The sequence below is a fragment of the Lycium barbarum genome, chromosome 1, assembly GCF_019175385.1.
Source record: "Lycium barbarum isolate Lr01 chromosome 1, ASM1917538v2, whole genome shotgun sequence".
Classification (NCBI taxonomy): domain Eukaryota; kingdom Viridiplantae; phylum Streptophyta; class Magnoliopsida; order Solanales; family Solanaceae; genus Lycium; species Lycium barbarum.
Window position 1 is genome coordinate 472,939 of NC_083337.1, and position 17,094 is coordinate 490,032.

Below are 17,094 nucleotides of genomic sequence, written 5' to 3' on the forward strand. Positions count from 1 at the left end.
GGTTTCAAACCTGAGACCTCCATTATGAAAGCCCCATGCTCAACCAACTGAGTCACCCTTGCGGGTAAATAGTCATGCATTATTGTATTGGGAAAAGGTGCACATTTATCAATGTATGATCCAGAAATGCCCAATTTTGTTCTCCGTTAAAAAATTCGTCATTGGTGCTATTACCGTTAGCAAATCGTCTAGTACTTACCCTTGCCATTAATAAAATTTCACCATGAACAAGTGCACTCCAAGTATCTAAATTCTTTGAGAAAAGCTCCATTGATTGTTTAAAATTACACTCAGATTGGTGGTTCAATCATTCAATGTTGTACTTTATACCAGCTATTGAAGATCCAACGCTTCAAGGAAAAAAATAAGTTCTTCCATAGATCAGCCAAACAAAGATGAAGGGAAAGAAACATTTTTTAGAATAACTCAACAATGTTTCATTAGATGTACAATTTCCGTAGACAGCCAAATAGAAACTGTCAAAGATATAAATTATGCTAAGAACACACTCGAACAAAATTTTGTTAGATGTACATTTGTGTATAGTAACCCCCAGAAAATAAAGAGCTTAAAGACGGTGTAAAAAGGGGGGAATAATTGCCTAAACAAATCCATTTGGTCTCTCCCCACTTTTGGCAGATCTCTTCTGTACATCTGCATCGTAATGGGCAAAGGCAGCATCTAGAGCCTGCGCAAAAACGTATTTTTCCATGAGATCCAGTTAATAAGCCGAATCGCTATGCAGTACATGATTCAAAATAGAACTCCTCCATAGTATTTAATTAAAAGAATATTGAGGCATCTTCCATGGGGGGGATGCCAAAAAGCTAGAAGTCACGAGAAAATAACATTATCGTCTCGAATATCTCAAGGAGGGGACTGGAGAAAAAAACAGGACACCTTAGAGAACATAAAACGTCAGCATGACATGATTTGAGAATTAAAATTAAGCAAGACTAATATTCACCAATTTTTACTGCAATGAGAGTACTCTCAAACTATATTATTAGTATCCTTAAGGCAGAAGTTAACCTGAAGCATTGGCTGTACAAGAAGGGAAACTTGATGTCTGATATCTGACTGCACAGATTCCTTGATCTCCTGAAAATCAATCGAAAATTTGAAAACTTAACATCACACAAGAAACAACACCTCAAGTTTAATATGCCGAAAGACAGTAAGAAATAAAACATTATCAAACTGCACCACCCTTTTTGGGCTTTTCCCCATATCAGTATTGGTAATTCGTTTTCCATTGCTTAATCTCAATCATTTAACTTTTCCTGTTATTACTTGTTACTACATCAAACTTTTTCAAAATATATAGACAATGGGATCATTTATATGTAGAAGAAATGATTTTTTAAGAACTTCAAAAGAAAAAAAGTCATATTGAAAAGATTAATGAAGCATTTAACTAATCTCAAAACCACAACCATCTCAAAACTGCAGACGTTTTCTTATTGCTACAAATGACATTGTTCTATGATGAACTATTTCGTTTCTCAAATTAACCTAACACTAACCCAAGCTAGCCTAAATAGCACTATGATTATCTTCTGCTCCACATTATTCACAGAATTTGTACCCAAAGATGAAATAGAATAAATTCACACAACATATTTTCAACACATGCCAAGCTTTGTTTGGTGCATAAGAGATTTTTAAAAAATATGAAAAAGAAAAAACAAAAACATAAAGAAAAACTGCAAAAGGGAAAAAAGGTCCAGAAGTGATATTTATCATTTATAATAGATCATTACCTGCAACTTGGGATATATCTGAGACATTGCATCCTTTAACCTAGTCACCTATCAAATGACGCGGATTAAAAAGGCTAAAGGAATGGAACTGTTCGCTGACATTGATTCGATATAAGAAGGAAAAACAATGACATAAGAAAAACTGCCTAAACACTAAATCTTTCTTTTGGAACATAACGACATAATTTTGCCGGTAATAAAAGAGGTAGTCTAATATAACGTTGATATCTAAAATGTGAAAATTCAATATATTACCTTGGTGTAGAAATATTTTGTCGTTATTGGATAAGATGACCAGAAGTGCTTCAATAATTCCTGAATTGATGTCCAATGCTAGTAACATGAAAATTATCATTTGTAATGGTTAACAAAATTTAAGAGCTGAAATAATAAAATCTGGACAAGAGAATTCAGATTCGGAGTAAATTAAATCAACCTGTAAGATTACTCACAAGTAATAGTTCATTTTTAGTTGCACTTGGCAACTGATCTAAAACACTCTCATGGGGATTCTTTCCCAGATGATACTTTGTACTTGAGATATTCTGACTAAGCCCGTTGAAAACCTGTTAACAATGATTTATAGTTCAACAAATCACCTTAAGATATAATTCGATGATAATTTCCTAATTTCAAAAAAGTAAAAACACCTTAAGAGCTACTTCTGGACTAATTATAGGTTCAATCAATCCTTGGGAATTTATCTCGGAGATGGAGTCCTTCAAGTAGCAAAAGGCATCTTCTTTGGTCACACTAAATTTCAGCTGTCTTATTCCTGTATCAGCATCTCCCAAAGCCTTTATAGCATTTGCTTGCTGAGAATCAAAGTAGTCTCGAGGATCCTGATTTAGGAAACAATCATAAATAAGATAATCCAATGAAATCATGGTTGATGGGAGTACAACTAACCAAACTGATGAACGCCGAACCTTGATACTTAGCAATGCAACTGGTGGGTCTTGAGGTCCCTGAAGATCCTCAATCTCAGCCACTCGAGAAACTTTGTTCATGCGTTCTCGATATGCATTCTCATCAGACACTTCAGTAGCTAGTTCAGCTGTTCCACCAATGAAATGACTTGTATAAGCCTTTTTTGGGTTTGGAACTAGAATGAAATAAAGGACAACTGTATGAGTAGTAAATGCATTTTACCCTGATTTGTCCTGGTGAATGCTTCAGCAACAGATCTCGTGTCACCCAGCTCAACATCTTCCCAGATTGGTGAGACAATAAGAAGGAAAAATATCAAGTCAAATATGAAATAATACTTAAAACAAGGCAGCCAGAACCACTAATACATTATGTAAGGTTCTCCTACCCCTCTCCCTCTCCCAACGCTAAGCAGCAACTATCAAGGACATCCACATGGAAGATACATCAATGATGCATAACAAAGAACCAGAAGTGTACATATAAAATCTTAATCATTTTGCACTAAAGTGCCATCATAACAACTTCAGTCTGCCGCACAACTTAGTCTCAGACGAAAAAGGGATTTAAGGAACTCACTCAGTTACAGTGGAATGGTGTGATTGATAGAACTTGTTAAAAGAAGATTACCTATAACTCTTCCTCGAAGAACCACTGCTGCATGCTGATTGAGGTATTGCGAGAAAGACCTTTTGAATGGTTCATACTGTGGTTCTAGAAACTCCTTAGTTTCACCCTGAGGTAGCCCATGATCCTATTTTTAACATGGCATATGAAAAATAGGTTAGCTCCAAATCTCTTATAAGGGATTAGATCAAAGCATGTACAAGAACAGCAGGTCCTATCCACCATTTTATTGCTGTAATTATCTCTGATTTTCTATCCACGGACACATTGATCACCTCTTTCTCACCATTCGAGAACCTTCGGGTTTTCTTTTTTTTATATAAAAAAAAAGAAGAAAATTATGCTACTTCATTCGACGTAATGGGGAAAAACTTGGACAGCAAATCCTTTCCAACAGAGATGATTAAGTTTGCATTGCAGAATAAAGTTTTATCGATGTACCGGGAGATGCATGTAATCATCACCTTCATCTGCTTCCATGTCCAGAGTTGGATCCACTCTTCTGATCTGAAAAGAATAAAAATGATGTAAAGATTTCTGGAAGTTCTCCATCCACTCTCAAGGGAAGAGAGATAGAGAGAGCAAACAGGGAAACAAGAATACTCGGTGGAAGTCCTTTTAGGATGGATGTCGTTAGAAAACAATGAAAACAGTAATTATCTGGTGCAAACACCTTCTTCCGAGCCTCAGATGCTAACATATCATCTTGCTTCAAGAAAACTGCAAGCTCCTCATCTTCAGCAGCCTCGGCAGCAGCTGCAACAATGTTTTTTGTACTGTGGAGGTATTCAGCTCTTGAATATTTAGTCCAGAATTCTTTTTCTGACATCTGAGATAGAGAGTAGAAGCAAAAGATGCAACATGCAACTAACAAGATTCAGAATTCAAAAGTTCGATTTGACTGATAAAAGTGCAGAATGATTAATTATCACATAACATCATTGCCGTAATAGGTGGCGTTGGGAGGTTGTCAGTATGTTACCACTTCGTAAAGCAGTTAAGATGGAAACCGGAAGATAAATTACAAAAAGAAGCAAAAGACCTGTCCCACTCCTATATTCAATTGGAATTGAAAAGGGTTTACTTAAAGCTTCAGTAAAAGATGCTTCAATGATCTTAAATTATCCCGACTTTTGTGACAAGCTAAGCATGCATATCTATCTCACCATGCTTGTGTGCATGAAAAGCTTACACGATAAACAGTTTGAAATCCAAGGAATTGTCGATACTGCTTGCTGACTATCTTTTTACCTTGCCAGGAACAAAGTTCAAATATGCTTGGCGGACAGCTGGTTTCTCTGCAAAAATCTGAAACAGAATTCACCATATGATTAGACGAGATTTGCAAATAAGCAATGTTACATATAAAAGTTACCAATACTTCTTCAATATACAGAACCTTGAAAAAGCTCAGTTGTCAGCTTCTGTCAATTAAATTTCATAAACTAGCCTAGGATTACAATCTAACGAACTGAGGGAAGAACATCGAACTAGATGAATTAGAAATCCAGCAACTTACAGACGAGAATGAGGCATAAAGAGACCCAATAGTAATAGTTTCTTTTTCGACCAACTTTCTAGTGTGTTAGATTTTGATTACTGAACAGAGAGTCCGACTACATTCTAGAGCCAATAAGTTCTGGGGGTAGTGGCCTCTGTAGAACAGAAAGAGCAGCACATATCGTCCTAGCCGGTAAAAAAGATTCAAAAAAATTTAGCGCTAAAGAAACCAAAGAATGTTAATTTAAGTTTTTGTAGGTAAACGCATAGAACATTTCTGATGTAAATTTCAGAAAATATTTTTTTCCGATAACTGAGAAATCTGCAAAGACCAGTGGAGCGTTTTGAAACTCAGTGGGTAATGGGCCTGACCCTCTACCTTCTCCACTTAAATACCAGGATTCGAACTCAAGACGTGTACCTCGCGATAAACACATTATGTGTGTGATCTTACCACTAGACCAAACGCCAAATTTCAAAAGAACTTTTTTTTAAGGCAGATCAAATTCTTGGAGCTTGTTCAACTTTCCACATGCAAACCCTGGAAACTGGCTTACTGTATTATTAAGTTTCTTTCTCCAATTTTCTGGTTAATAGCATGTACTCAAATTTTGGAACCTCAGATTCTTTCCCTTCTTATTGTGGTCAAGTTATGGCTTTCAATAGTTAGTGTCAAGGAACAGCCGAGAATGCTAGCTCCTCAATGGTTTTGCAATCCTGTTCGGAATGAAAAACAAGTTATGGAAACTCTAACTGCAATAATGCTTTGGAAATTCCATCAGAAGAGCAATTTTAGTAATTGTGATTAAGCCTGAATCGTCCAATGCAATTCTAACCCCAATAGGTGATGCCTGGAAGTTCTCTTTTTTTACCTCTTCATTTTTTTATTTATGCGACTTTACCTCTTCAAATTCACAATTCAACTGCTTCTGAAATGGTACTTGGTTCCTAAATGTTTTTGGAAAACATTTCCAAATGCTTATCAAACTTAATTGGTTAAAAAACTATACCAGTTTTTTTGTGAAAACTTTGTTTTGGTCCAAGAACAGAAAAGCAACTCAACATCAGCGGCATTTAGATTTGGCTTTGGTGTTTAGTTTTTGAAGGATTGGTTTTGGAAATGAGCTTGGGAGCATTTCTTGATTATTTCTGAAGCTAAATTATTTTCGTGTCCAAAAAGTATTCTAATTTAACCATTTGTGTTTAAAAATGACATAATCCAAACAAAATCCTAACACAGAATTGTTGCCCAGACACGTTCCTAGAATCATATCTTCCCAAAATTAAACCAAAACCAAAACATGGGAAGCATCATCCTACCTCCACTCTCTGTTGTCATGTACAGTTAGCAGCACCCAGCTCAGTATACAAAAACTTTTTCTTGCTATTTTGAATTTTGATGCTCTTGTCTGAGGCTTCTAACCCAATAGTTCCCTCATTTCTCACTATTAAATCTCCTCCTAATAAGACCTAGTAGCCATTTATCATAATGAACTAAAAAGAGGAATCATCCCATCCTTGGCCTACATCATCTATATTGTTAACAAGAACAACATGCATTGATGGTGACCTTGTTTGAGCTAAATTTCAGCTTCATACTGTTCCATAAGAATAAATTTTACCACTTCATAAAACAAATAATGTTACCTGATGAATAACCTCTGGTGTCAAGTTAAATGTAACTCTGTTCGTCTGAAAAAACAATGAAAAAAAAAAAGCAGATTGTCAAGCTCCAAGGTTAATGAGAACAGAGGTCACCAATTGGAAGGGGAGAAGGAGGGATGAGACTGCAGACCACACTTTTGCCGATACAAGGTTTAAAGCCAAAATTATCTGCAATTTCATCTGCTTCTAGTAATTTTTTGGTAAAAGGAGTCACAAGTTTATCTTTAAATTTAAAGAGATAATTCCATTACTTGATCTGAAAAGGAATCAGAAGTTTATTGCAATACTAAGCACCTTCAAAATGAAGAGAAAAAGAATCTAATTAGAATTCAAGAAAATCACTTTAGCTTAGATATATCTTGGAAAAGTAAACACAGCAGCGTATCAGAAGAAAAGGTAAGCCATGTGTTCGCGCATGTATGGTGACAACCAGACCAGTGAGAGAAGATTTCCCTCTTACCTGACCATCAGATAATGGTTTTACGCTCCACATGTCATTTTTTAAAGCTACCCGCTGTTTTGGTTTCTTGTTTTCACTCTGTTCCAGCAGCTTCTGCAATCCATTTGCAAGATAAAATACTGTTATGACAACGGTAAGCAGCCGCCAGCTGCTTCGGAAGGATTCCAGGTATAGCTCAAAACTTTTAGCTAGCATAGTGATTTACCAGGTTTATGAAAAATAATCGATTTAACAAGGTCTTTCTCTACCTACTAACCTTCCTAGCGGCCCAAAATTCGGTCTCTGATAGAGTACCCCCAATGACCAATTGCCTGTGGAGTTTCTGCAACTCACTGCCATTTACACTTTTTAGTGATATCAACAAGATGAGAAATAAAAAGGTCAACATGAAATGCCACTTTTGGAAAGAATACGAGCAACAATAAATGCAGATTTCAAGTAAAATCATAACAGTTACAGGACAACTTTACAACATTAGCTAGCATCACAGAAAGAGGTTTAGAAAAGGGCCTGGCCTTTTGCACCAAAGAAATAATTCTATTCACCTATTCTCCTGCAGTAACTTAATCCGACGCCCCATTTCTGTTGCACTGAGCTGTTCATCATGAGGAACAACAGGTTTTTCAGAAGCAGCTTTCCCAGCTTCCATACAAGCCGCAATTGCTGAGGCTGTTCAAGGGTTAAAAATTTGTAAGAACAAAACCCATATGTTAAAAATACCAACTCGGAACGTCCAGTGCGGGGTATCATATAGTAACTGCGTACTCTTTAATAAACTAGCTGGTGGTGAACTAGTAATACAAAAACAGTAAAAAGATCTTTAAGCCTTTTAAGAGGCCATTCTCTGATTTTGCTATCTTAACCTATAGACAGCAATGCAAGTTAGGCAACAAAGAGTTACCAAAACAGAAAACCAAGACTCTCGTAAAATTTCCGAAAAATCCAACTAGATTTGAAATAACTAATGCCAATTATATACACGTGGAATGGAGCATTTAGGCAGCAATTTATTGTATTCTGCCCTGCTCTGATGAAAGGCTCGAGTTCAGCACCAAGTGAATTCTGCACTTGCACGCAGGATCAAGGGAAACATGGAGGAAAAGGGTTGCTCAACACCACGAGAAGGCTGGTTTCAGCCTTTCCCTGTCATTTTATATATTGTCTTGCCTCCTCCTTTAAACCAAAAATATACTAAACGACCAATGACCTATCTACTCTTTCTGGGCCCTAAAGGAAAGCACTGGATCTTTTAAGGTGTAAGAAACATTATGCTAAAAAGAAAAGCTATCAGTAAGAAAAGGTAAAGAAACAAACTCAAAATCTTACTTCCATGAATGTCAACATGTTGATTGTTGTTATTACTGACTAAATAATCAGAATATTCAAGAACTACAGCTAGTACATGAAATTGATTGTTGTTATTACTGACTAACTAACAAGAATATTCAAGAACTACAGCTAGTACATGAAAACAAAGAGCAAACGGATTTGATCACACCCCACAAGAATGAATCAACAACAAGACACCTAAATGTAATGAAGTCCAGTATATTTCAAGTTTTCACATATTTGAAGCAGAATGGTCCACTTGTAGCTGGGTGATGAAACTGATAGACGAGTCAATGAATGTCATGAAGACTAACCAACAAAGTCCCGACATTGGTCACGGTCAGGGAAGCTATCAAACTCAAAAATATATCCACCCTGAAAATGATAGAAATGAATACGGTTAGTTGCAGTACTCAGTTAGCTGTTTCTAGACTTCACCAGACACAGAAAGGAAACAGTCACACTCTCATGAGAAGGGCTCACAAATAGAATGTTTTTTTGACAATTATAATCCGAACCTGATCTTGTGTAAGATTAAGCAGAGCCTGCTTACTTGAACCCTCCTTGGAAAACTTGTGGCCTGAAAAGAGAGGAGAGAGAGGGGGGGCGGGAGAGATAAGTCTAAGTGTTGATAAGGAAAAAAACAAAAGGACAAAAGCACCTTTAATCACACCTTTAATCAACTTGAACTCCACATTAAGCTTTGCCGTTGATGTTGGGTCATTCGGCATAAAGATAAACCGTTCCTTGGTCTACACACAATAAAAAAGACAAACTAGAAAATCAGCACTTGGTTGCATCAACAATTGTAGTAGAATCTACCATACAGATCAGATAGAATTTGAAATTCGTAGTTCATACCATCTTAAACATGAATTCTTTATTCCTGAATCCATAACCCCATTAGAAATTGTGTCTTTGTTTCTTTTTTAGGATTAAAACCTCGCCCGCCCCAAAACCCCTAACCAGGAATAGAACAGTACCATTTCCCACTTTTGCTCCATCGGTCTCGTACCGGCACACTAGTCAGGGTCGACTATATGAATGCTTAATATCCATTCTACTACTTTTTTAATCAGAAAAGGAGAATAAGTTAATTCATACAATGAAAAAGACCAACTGTTCCAAGCAATAGTCTGCTGCTGGGTAGAATAAATAGATACCTTGCAATTTTTAGTCACTTGTCCTACATATTGCTATAAACAAGTTCACCAGTCAATTACCAGACGAGTTACTGTTCTCTCTTTTTTCACCTCTTTCTACAAGCTCAGCATATCAGTAGCACTACTGTTATTGTTATTTGTTCAATCAATCAACTATCTCAATCCCAAACCAGTTGATGTCAGTCATATGAATCCTCTCTACCAGTTCAGCTCTATTTGGGATTAATGTTATTGTTATCCCAAACAAGTTTATGTCAGTCATATGATGCCATACCACTAGGCTATCCCTCTCTTGTAGAAATTGCATTTTTTAATGCAAACACAAACAACAATAATACCTCAGCCGCATACTAGTCGGAGTCGACCATATGAATGCTTGATAGCCATCCTACTCCATTTTCTTATCAGCACATGAGATTATGTTAATACATAGAATGAAAAAGGACCAACCGTTCTAAGCAGTAGTCTGTTGGGTAGAATAAATAGATACCCTTCGCAATTTGTAGTCACTATCATACCACCTATTGGTATAAACATGTTTACCAGTCAATTAACAGACCATTTACTGTTCTCTCCTTTCCACCTCTTCCTACCAATATCAGTTGCATTACTGTTATTGTTATTTGTTCAATCAATCAACGATGTCTCAATCCCAAACCAGTTTATGTCAGTCATATGAATCCTCTATATCAGTTCAGTGAATAGATACCTTTTGCAATTTTTAGTCACTTATCATCCCACATATTGCTAGAAACATGTTTACCAGTCAATTACCAAATCATTTACTGTTCTCTCTTTGTCCTTTGATTTGTGCAACTATATGTTGGTCCTTGTACCTCAATTATCGTATTTATCTGTGGTAGCTACTGTTTCTTTTTCCTCATACTGCTTTATCATGACTTTTTTGCTTTCGTTAGTTTCATTTTCGTATTGCTTTGAACTGTTTGTGCTTATCTGACCTTTTCTCATCATGTTTTCTCTTGAGCCAAGGGTCTTCCGGAAACAGCCTCTCTATCTTCCGAGATAAGGGTAAGGTCTGCGTACATTTTACCCTCCCCAGACCCCACACTGTGGGATTTCACTGGGTATGTTGTTGTTGTTGTTGTCGTCGTCGTCTTTTTTCACCTCTTTCTACCACCTAAGCATATCAGTTGTATTACTGTTATTGTTATTTGTTCAATCAATCAACTGGTCTCGACCCCACACCAGTTTATGTCAGTTATATGAACCATCTATATCAGTTCCGCGCTACTTGGGACTAATGTTATTGTTATTGCCGTTTTTCTTTTTGCTTTTTATTCTTATGCTTTGATGAGTATTACTCCCTCCGGTCCAAAATAATTGAGGATTTAGACTCTAAAAGCTGGTCCAAAAAAATTGAGTTAATCTATCAAGAAGGTATTTTATTCTTTTTCCAAACTTACCCCTGATACATTCTTAATTCAATGGACAAATTTAATGCTTGTTACAGTTTAAAACCCCTCTTAATTAAGGGTGTTTTAGTTAATACACCTCTTAATTTTTAGGAGTAAGTGAATTCCTTAATCTATGTGCCCAAGTCTAAAACCTCAATTATTTTGGGTCGGAGGGAGTACTATAAGTTGCTGCATTATTTTATATCTTGCTGTTTTGATGTCTCCTTTCTTATAATGCTGCGTCAGTTACACTTCTTTTGAGCCAAAGGTCTTTCAGAAACCGCCTCTCTACCCCACAAAGGTAGGGCCGTAGGGGTAAGATTTGGGCACATTCTTCCCTCCCCATACCCCACTTGTGGGATTACACCGAGTATGTCGTTGTTTTGTTGTTTGGCGTAGGAAATAATCATACAGCTCAATCACTCACCTAGGTCTCAATCCAAACCAGTTTATGTCAAGTCATATGAATCCTCTATATCACTTCGGCTCTTCTTGGGATTAATGTAATAATTCTTTTTCAAATTTGGAAATATGAAAAACAATCATACAGGTCAATCATAAATTTCTTGCTATTTTGATGTCTCCTTTCTTATAATGTTGTGTCAGTTATTCTTCTTTTGAGCCAAGGGTCTATCGGAAAACAGCCTCTCTACCCCCACAAAGGTAGGGGTAAGGTCTGCGTGCATCCTACCCTCCCCAGACCCCACTTATGGGATTGCACTGGGTATGTTGTTGTTGCTGTTGTTTAGCGTAGGAAACAATCATACAGCTCAATCAATCAACTAGGTCTCAATCCCAAATCGGTTTACGTCAAGTCATATGAATCTTCTATATCACTTCGGCTCTACTTAGGTACTAATGTAATAATTCATTTTCTAATTTGGGAATATGAAAAACGATCATACAAGTCAATCATTAATATCTTGCTATTTTGATGTCCCCTTTCTTATAATGCTGTGTCAGTTACTCTTTTTTTTTTCTTGATGACAAGGGAACCCACAACCGCTACCCTTTGGATGCGCACAGGGTAAACCACGCTCCTGTGTAATAGCCCGCAAACCACACAGGAGAGATAAACCGCACTAGGCAAGCCATGTGAGACGGGCTCGACCCATAAGGCAAATCCCCTACTGTCGTAGGCAGGGGGTTTCGAACCTAAGACCTCCATTATGGAAGCCCCATGCTCAACCAATTCAGCCACCCTTACAGGTAGTTACTCTTCTTTTGACCCAAGGGTCTATCGGAAAACAGCCTCTCTACCCCCACAAAGGTAGGGGTAAGGTCTGCGTACATCCTACCCTCCCCAGACCCCACTTGTGGGATTGCACTGGGTATGTTGTTGTTGCTGTTGTTTGGCGTAGGAAACAATCATACAGCTCAATCAATCAACTAGGTCTCAATCCCAAATCGGTTTACGTCAAGTCATATGAATCCTCTATATCACTTCGGCTCTACTTAGGTATTAATGTAATAATTCTTTTTCAAATTTGGGAATATGAAAAACGATCATACAAGTCAATCATTAATATCTTGCTATTTTGATGTCCCCTTTCTTATAATGCAGTGTCAGTTACTCTTTTTTTTTCCCTTGATGACAAGGGAACCCGCAGCGTACTATTACACAGGGTAAACCCCGCTCCTGTGTAATAGCCCGCAAACCACACAGGAGAGATAACCCGCACTAGGCAAGCCATGTGAGACGGACTCGACCCAGAAGGCAAATCCCCTACTGTAGTAGGCAGGGGGTTTCGAACCTGAGACCTCCATTATGGAAGCCCCATGCTCAACCAATTCAGCCACCCTTGCAGGTAGTTACTCTTCTTTTGACCTAAGAGTCTATCGGAAAACAGCCTCTCTACCCCACAAAGGTAGGATTAAGGTGTGCGTACATCCTACCTCCCCAGACCCCACTTCTGGGATTACACTGGGTATGTTGTTGTTGTTTGGGCGTATAAAACCATCATACAGCTCAATCAATCAACTAGGTCTCAATCCCAAACCAGTTTATGCCAGTCATATAAATCATCTATATCAGTTCTACTCTAATTTGGATTAATGTTATTGTTTTTGCTTCTTTTTTTTTCAGCACAATCATACAACTCAATCATAAGGTACAATTGAATCATCAAAGGAAAGAAAAGTACCAATTTCAAAACGCCAGGTACACCAGGGCCCTTAACTGAAGATTTGTACTTAGCACGCCTAACCACCTTCCCATCGGCCATAATCAAAAGTATTTATCACTAATACATCAATTAACAATACAATTTGGGTAATTACGGATTCTATTGGGATCTAATCGAATAATTTGAATTTTAAAATGATTATTTCGTAAAAACTAGGGCTAAATTTTGGATTGAGATACACTGATTTATAAATGGGGAAAATCTAGGGTTCCGATTGATGGAATTTGAATGTATGCATTTTGCTTGTATAAATAGAGAGAGATATTCCTCAATAAAATTGTTCAATATATAAAAGTGCTAAATAAATCTATAACTCCCATTTAGCAATTAAAAAGTTAATCTAAAATAATTAGGAGTCGTTTGGTTAAGGAATTAAATTATTCTCGAATTATAATTTTGATATTTTGGAAGGTGGAATAAAATAATTTCAAATTTGATGAAATAAGGTGGTATATTCAAGATTAAGTCTGGATTAAATTTATGCCGTGTTTGATATCCTGTAATATTGTATTGTCAACCAAACGCAGTATAAATTTAATCTTAGTTCTTGAGATATCCCACCTTATGCCGCGTACGAAGACTCATAATGTTTCACAAAATTGAGAAGGTAGTTAATTCTTTTTCTCAAATTTGGTCGGGACGCATTCCTAATCTCTATGACAATTATGTCAACTTAAATAGAAAATAAAATCATAATTAAGGATATTTTAGTCAAAACTCCTCTTAATTTTTAGGAGTAAGTAAATTCTTAATTCATGTACCCAAGCCTAAAACATCAATTATTATAGATTGGATGGACTATCATTTACAAGTCTATTTATATAAGTCGTATTTAACAATTATTCCCTTCATTTCAATTTATTTGTCTTAATTTGATTCAACACGGTTTAAAAATAAAGAAAATTGTTAAGACTTGTGGTCTTAAACTAAAAATTTGCTTAAGGTACTAATATGTTTTTTGAATCTGGTCTTAAATATGTCATGTAGGATTTTTGGGTGTAAAGAGTTGCTAAATATAAAAAAATGACATTTTAACTACAGTGCACCCTAACGTTTGACGGGATTATTTATAACACATTCAACCTTTACGGGGCCTATTACCCTTGCAAATTTTTTAACTAGTATTATTAAGCTACCACGTGTTGAGTTGGCAAAGAGAGCGTCTTTAATTCTCTTTGAAAGAGTGAGGACACTAAAAATGTTTTTAAAAAATTATAAGCATTATTTAGTTTTTTCCTTTTTTTTTTTTTTACTTTTCATTCTCTCTCTCTCTCTTTTTCTTTTTTCCTCTTATTTCAATCATCTTCTCCAATTTGAATCCTCCAATGGCCATTTTCAATCATCTTCTCCAATTTGATCATAAAAACTCACTGGAAAGTATATCTCTATGTTCTTCTAATATAATTTTTTTCAGCCATTTGAATTGCTTTATCTTATCAGAACAACCCCAAAACCTAGAAAAAAAATTCCAAATTTCCTTCAGATTTGTGAATAAAAAAAGGAAACAGAGCCCACCGGAGAAATTTTGATTTTGGGTTTCGTACTTGGTTACTTGGTATTTGTTGTTGAAATTCTTTCCTTTTTTCATGTGGTTCTAAATTAGGTGTTCAAGCTGGATTTTTGGTTTTGGGCTTCAGACTTCTGCATTTTTCCTTCTGAAACTTTTGTTGTTTCCTTGCTGTGTATGTAATTTGGGATGACCAACTTTTTCCCCCCATCTGGGTCCCAAAAAGGAAAATGGGTTAGGCTTTTGTTATCCTGTTTTCATTGTTAATTAGAGAACCCCTAATTTGACTTACAAGACAAATTATTTGGTTTTGAAATGAACCTGAATAGAGAAATTGGGAACAGAGGATTCCAGATTGCTACCCATGAATTCAAATAATGAATTAGGTAGATAAAAAGGAAGAATGGAAAGAGTAGTGAAGGAGGCAACCATGAGAAAACGGAAGAAAATGAAAAAACAAAAACAAAATATAATTACCCAAAATGGGGAAGAGGAAAAGAATATAAATTAAAAAAAATAATTGTAAAATGTACACGTGTCGGTGGCGTGCACAACAAGTTCAGCCATAAATTTGGCTGTCCAGTTTTAGGGTGGAGCTTATTTCAGTTAAAAATAGCTAAGGGAGGTAATAGGAACCCCCCCCCCCCCCACCCCCCGATAAAGGTTGAGTGTATTATAAATAATCCGGCCAACGTTAGGGTGCACTGTAACTATTTTCCCTTAAAACCAATTAAAAATAAAGTAAGACAAACAAATTGAAACAGATGGAATACGATTTATAAGTTGTGTTTAAGCAACATCAACATACTTGGTCCCTCTTATAAGGTCAAATCAATGGTCGATTTATTTAAAAGTTTGATTGAAGCTCTTATAAAAAAACCTACCGAGCTCGATCAATTTCTCCAAATATTTTCTTTTATCTTTAAAAAGTCCAATCGATTATATTAAAATATCTGTGTGAAATATTTAAACTACCAACCTAGGTTGATTTTTTTTATGGTTCAGACATGTGTAAATGAGATGTACGGATGCCCTAGTGCGGAAGTATCAGAGGTTAGCTATGTACAGGTTCAGGAGATGTAGAGGTAGGTCGAAAAAGTATTGGAGAGAGATGATTAGACAAGATACGGTGCAGATCCAGCTTACCGAGGACATGACTTAGATAGAAGGTTATGGAGGACACAGATCATGGCAGAAGATTAGTAAGTAGTCAAGCGTTGTCTTACTTATCCTTTCATACTATTAGTCACAGTATTACTCTTGTCATTTCCTGTCCTTCAATTTCTGCTACTATACCTTATTTTTTGCACTTCGATTATAAGACAATTTTATCATGCTTTTTATAGTGTTTTGCCATGACTTTTTATATTGCTTTGAATTGCTTGTCTTCGAGCTGAGGCTCTACTGAAAACAACCTCTCTACCTCTCAAAATAGACCCCTCCCCTGACCCCACTCTGTGGGATTACACTTGGTATGTTGTTGTTGTTGTTGGTTGTTGACGCAAAAAAGATCGATCGATCAATTTTATTAAAAAATGAAATAAAATTTGAAATCAAACTGAATGAGCTGCTCGGTTTTTCGGTCGATCTGAAAGTGGGTCAATTTTTGCCGTACTTTAATAGTATATTTGGATAGTCACAAATAATTTTTAAGTCTATTTTGTTAGTTGGACCAAAAGTGCTCCACTTTAACAAATTTAATTTAAGAAAGTAAAGATACTCAAAAGTTAAATTTGAAGGATCTACGTAGGTCTCTTGAGCCGAGGGTCTTTCGAGACAGCCTCCTTACCTTTCAAGGTGAGAGTAAAGTCTGCGTACACTCTACTCTCTCCATACCTCACATTGTGCAATTCCAATGGGTATGTTGTTGAGTTCATTAAAGTAAGGACGAGTCGATGAGCATGTTTGAATAGACTTATAATAAGCATAAGTGTTATAAAACTAAGCTAAAAGAGTAACAATAGTAACGGATGAAAACAATAGAAATAGAGAGACAAAAGAGGAGAGATTTCTTATTCATCCAAATGTGTTCAAGTCATTTCAATATGAAAACTTATGTCTCTATTTATAGTGCTACATATAGGCATACAAAAGGGTAACAATAAACATCTCATTTAATATATGAGATAATGGAAGAACCATTAAGATGGTGGGAGATAATGGAAGAACCATTAAGATGGTGGAAGATAATGGAAGAGGCATTATATTTGTGTAGTGGTCATCCATACTCTATATTTCATAACACTCCCCCTTGGATGTCCATTGATAGATAATATGCCTCGTTAAAACCTTACTAGAAAAAACCCAGTGGGAAAAATTCTAGTGAAGGAAAAAGAGTACATATTTCTAATAATATACATTTTGGTTGCCTCATTAAAAACCTTACAAGAAAAACTCAGTGGGACAAAACCTTGTATGAAAAAAGAATACAACATGTATTAACTCCCCCTGATGAGAACTTCAGTCCAAATATTTGAGTCTTCGCATTTCAATCTTGTGCACCATCTTCTCTAAAGTTGCGGTTGGTAGAGACTTGGTGAACAAATCAG

General features: G+C 36.3%; 1 protein-coding gene across 1 annotated transcript; it reads right to left on the reverse strand.

The window, feature by feature from the left end:
• Window positions 1–396: 396 nt before the first annotated feature.
• LOC132627706 (general transcription and DNA repair factor IIH subunit TFB1-1-like) lies at window positions 397–13,326 on the reverse strand. The gene is made up of 20 exons (XM_060343265.1): window positions 12,997–13,326; window positions 8,948–9,026; window positions 8,793–8,854; window positions 8,589–8,649; window positions 7,491–7,614; window positions 7,202–7,277; window positions 6,946–7,038; window positions 6,468–6,512; window positions 4,572–4,628; window positions 3,994–4,149; window positions 3,762–3,827; window positions 3,324–3,447; window positions 2,916–2,972; window positions 2,693–2,820; window positions 2,414–2,605; window positions 2,216–2,329; window positions 2,019–2,096; window positions 1,764–1,811; window positions 1,033–1,101; window positions 397–688 (listed from the first exon to the last, which is right to left on the reverse strand). The coding sequence occupies exons 1-20, from the start codon at window positions 13,075–13,077 to the stop codon at window positions 602–604; spliced, it is 1,797 nt and encodes a 598-aa protein (XP_060199248.1). The 5' UTR covers window positions 13,078–13,326; the 3' UTR covers window positions 397–601.
• Between the last annotated feature and the right edge of the window lie 3,768 nt (window positions 13,327–17,094).